Source organism: Octodon degus, unplaced genomic scaffold, assembly GCF_000260255.1.
Source record: "Octodon degus isolate 3935 unplaced genomic scaffold, OctDeg1.0 scaffold00334, whole genome shotgun sequence".
NCBI lineage: Eukaryota > Metazoa > Chordata > Mammalia > Rodentia > Octodontidae > Octodon > Octodon degus.
This window is the reverse complement of record NW_004524910.1, coordinates 26,428-30,939: the sequence shown is the minus strand read 5'-3', so window position 1 is coordinate 30,939 and position 4,512 is coordinate 26,428. Positions and strand designations below refer to the sequence as shown.

General features: G+C 35.7%; 1 protein-coding gene across 1 annotated transcript; it reads left to right on the top strand.

Annotated features, from left to right (window-relative positions):
* The first annotated feature begins 1,792 nt into the window (after positions 1–1,792).
* LOC101592931 (olfactory receptor 2D3-like) lies at positions 1,793–2,716 on the top strand. The gene has a single exon (XM_004647857.1). The coding sequence runs from the start codon at positions 1,793–1,795 to the stop codon at positions 2,714–2,716; it is 924 nt and encodes a 307-aa protein (XP_004647914.1).
* Positions 2,717–4,512: the final 1,796 nt, after the last annotated feature.

Sequence of the window (4,512 nt, the reverse complement as noted above, 5' to 3'; positions counted from 1 at the left end):
TTCTTTCTTTCTTTCTTTCTTTCTTTCTTTCTTTCTTTCTTTCTTTCTTTTTTGTGGAACCAGGGATTGAACTGAGGGCCTTGCACTTGCCAGGGAAGTGCTTATTCTATTGAGCCATCTCCCTGGATGTGAGACTTGGTTTTTCATGTCAATAAATTGGAAGACAGTACTGTGCTCTTCAGTTCTGTTTTCTTAATCACTTCTACATCATAAGACAGAATTTTCATTTTGTTCATTGGTTTTGACAATTACAAGTTGTTTCTTTTTATTTCATAAAAGTCTTAGAAATTTCTTAAGACTGCTGAGTTTAGCCATTGTTCATTTTTTGAGTGATTTTTACTGAAATTTAAATTTGCTTACTTTTGTACAAAAATTTATTCATTCTGTATTCTATTTTTTTCATTTTGCATTTTGCCACTTATTATAGAATGACAATGACTGAGTTTTTGAGGGATCCAATGATCTGCGAATAATGTTTGTCAGTTCTCTAAATATTTGTTGTTTCTTTTTTTCAAATTGATCGTTAGCTATGGCTCTTAGAATATTGATAATAATTACATATGCCTTACTTTTATTATTGTGTGTATATATACCTTGCCAATGAGATTGGTTATAAAACTATGGGAATGGAGAAAGACTATTGGTTTATTTTCAATGAGCAGATGAGGGAGATCAAGCAAAGAGAATTGCAAAACCTGTCCCCTTCATTTCCAACTGTTTTCACAAAGGAAAGCAAGCTGTAGGTTACAAAAAGAGCAAGGACAGCTCACAGGGGTGTTGGAGAATATTTTTCAGTCTTTTTTTTTACTTGAATCCAAAAGAATGGCCTTTTTTAAAACAATGAATTTTGGAAAGGGACAGGATAGGAGAACAGTACATTACATTCATTGCTGAGTGGTGACAGTATAGAATTACCTTGTAAATATAAGGAAAATATCACCCAACATAAATATCACAAAAATCTCAACATAATACTAAATGCTTAAAGACACAGAAATTTGCTTGAGTTATGAACTACTCAAGAGGTTTTTCCTCATAATTTTATTGAGAATCAAATAGCAATGTGACAGTTTTAAATCCGATTAGTAGGACAGTTTCAATAATTAATACATTGCATATTGTTGTCTTAGTGGCTATTCATTGTACAAGATGCTGACATGATATCCTGTTTACAAACACTATTAGAACAAATCTTTCTATTCATTGAATTAAGAGAATGTAGCTGTATATCTATCTAAACTATTTTTAATATACAGATACAAAATGGTGGTACATTTGTATCCACTTTTTTGTTTAGTTTTGTCATTTGAATATTACAGGTGTGTGAATTCAGCAAAATATTCCAAAATAGTCCAGTAGTTCATAATACTAGTGTGATTTCAGTAGGATCTAGCAGAAAAGTATAAAAATGAAATATAAAAAGTAAAGCCATATTAATATGCTGAGCTGTAAAAGGCTCAAGTCAACAATTTCTGATATCGACGAGAGTCTTTTTTACCACAAATGATTAGGTGGTTCAGTTGAGGGTTGGTCATGAACAAAAACCTAAAATGATTTTTTGACCACTAATGCTAGTAAAAGATTCAAATGGAGAAATAATAGTAACAACTTAAAATTGTCAGAACTAATGACCAAAACAAAACTCAGTTTTTTATTATTAAAGCTTTTAAAAAATGTAAATTACAACACAGAGTTAGATACTCCTAAATAAAATAGCTAAGCTCATTTCCTGAAATAGATGGTTAACAGATTTCTTTTCTGGTTGTTGGTCTATACTCAGGAGTAAATACTCATGGGGGAGAAGAACCAAACTTCTGTGGTGGAATTTGTCTTCCTGGGCCTCTCACAAGATCCAAACACACAATTTCTCCTCTTCTTCGTGTTTCTGGCCATCTACCTGCTGACTGTGCTGGGAAACCTGCTGATGGTCGTGCTTATCCACACAGATTCCAGACTCCACACACCCATGTACTTTTTCCTTAGAAACCTTTCCTTTGCTGATCTCTGTTTTTCTACCACCACTGTGCCCCAAGTGCTTGTACACTTTCTGGTGAAGAGGAAAACCATTTCCTTTGTTGGATGCTCAACACAGATAGTAGTTTTACTCCTGGCTGGGTGTACAGAGTGTGCTCTTCTGGCAGTGATGTCGTATGACAGGTATGTGGCTGTGTGTAAGCCATTGCACTACTCCACTATCATGACACGTGAGGTCTGTGTACAGCTGGCTGTAGGGTCCTGGGCCAGTGGAGCCTTTGTGTCCCTGGTGGACACCACATTCACTTTGCATCTTCCTTACCGAGGCAACAATATCATTAACCATTTTTTCTGTGAGCCTCCTGCCCTTTTGAAGCTGGCTTCCGCAGACACTTACACAACAGAGATGGCCATCTTTGCAATGGGTGTGGTAATTCTCCTGGCTCCTGTCTCTCTCATCCTGATCTCTTACTGGAATATCATCAACACTGTGGTCCAGATGCAGTCTGCAGAGGGAAGGCTCAAGGTCTTTTCTACATGTGGTTCCCATCTCATTGTTGTTATTCTCTTCTATGGCTCAGCAATATTTGCCTACATGAGGCCTAACTCCAAGATAATGAATGAAAGAGATAAAATGATCTCTGTGTTCTACTCAGCAGTGACACCCATGTTGAACCCTATCATTTACAGCCTGAGGAACAAGGATGTCAAAGCAGCTCTCAAAAGAGTTACTGAAACATAATTTTGGATGATGGTAAACTGTGAGTATAATGACAACCTTGGAGACATGGAAAGAAAGAATTTGTTTTCTTTCTTTTCTCCCATAATTTTATTGATAAACAAATAGCAATGAGAAAGTTTCAAATCAAATTGGTAGGACAGTTTCAATAATTAACACATTGCATACATTCTTGCTAGTGGTTAATTACTGTACAAGATGCGGACATGATATCATATTTACAAACACCATTAGAACAAATCACTGTATTCATTAAGAGAATGTAACTATATATCTATCTGATCCACTTTGAATAGACAGATACAAAATGAACATTCATCTGTATACCCATTTTTGTTAAGTTCCGTTATTTGAATATTATAGGTGTGTAATCTCAGCAAAGTGTTCTAAAATAGTCCAGTAGCCCATAATAGTATTGGGTCTTTGCTTGACTGGCAATGTCAGAAATTGTTGACCTGAGTCCCCTACAGCTCAACATAACAGCATGGCTTTACTTCTTATATTTGTTTTTATACTTTTCTGCTGGATGGTTAAGACCAAGGTAAAGCAGGACATATGCAACAAGACTTGTAGCGTTTGGGGTGATAAGGTCAGTGAAATCCCCTCAGGATTTATCCTGAGATCCTGTACCTCAGATTGTAGAACCTTTGTGAATGTCAGCCATGTGAATGAGTCACGGCCATTGCTTAGCCGATGTGCTCTCTGTAAAAGCCTGAAAGAATGTTTCTCTCCATGTGACTCTCTGTAGGCACACTATAAATCATCAGTCACTTTCCTCTTTCACTCCATAATCTCCTTGATCAGAAAATTTGGGACACTACTCAGTTACGTGATGTTACAGTAGAAGTTCTCATATGTCCTGAGTCTTAATTGACCTTAGAAATCTAGGGCAAAAATGCTGGCTTTCCTTGCAGCCCTCCTCTTTCTCTAATTTTGGTCTGCAAACTTAGGTTGTTAACCATCCAGAAGACAAGGTTATTGTTATTATCAAACAACTTAGGCTGTTAAGCTTAACCTCACTATCTGTCTGCATATCAAACATCTTAGGCATAATATGGAACAGGTATTTTTCATCAAGTATTGATATGTTGAAATTTAAGTCCCTACAGAATATGATGAAAATCATTTAAAAATTAGAATATATTTTAAAAATAGGCATAAAGAATTATATACTTCTTATGTTTACACATAAGTCCAAAAATCTCACCATTTACAACCTTGAAACAGGACAGTCCCACAATATTACTTTTCCTATTTCTTGATTTCATTCACCACCTCTTTCTTCTTGAACAACCATCTACCTGCCAGACATCATAGCAGCAACTGACATGTCATGACAAGCAGCCCATATTCAGAATACCAGAATGACAGGCACTACAAGCATGAAACTACTATTACAAATTACTATCTGGAGTGCAGTTTCTTATTTCACAGGTATCAGTATATATAGTTAGTCAGGATGAAAATATTTCCAATTTACTGCTAGATTAAAAAATCTTCTGAAGATTCTCAGGACCATTGCCTTGTCCATCTTCTTCATATGACTGTATGACTTGACTTATTCATGTTTCCTAGCTCTACTCCTTTCCCTCTCTTGATTAGTTAAGTCCTTGAGATCCTGCTTTCCTTTTACTTGTATTATACCGTTCTATTTGTATTTCTTCTTTTGAGTTCTTCTACAAGGGAGACTATATGATATTTACACATGTGTGTCTGGTTTATTTCACTTATGAGTATATGTTCAAGTGGCACCCACTTCAGTATAAACGCATTGAGTTTATCATTCTTAATAGCTGAAT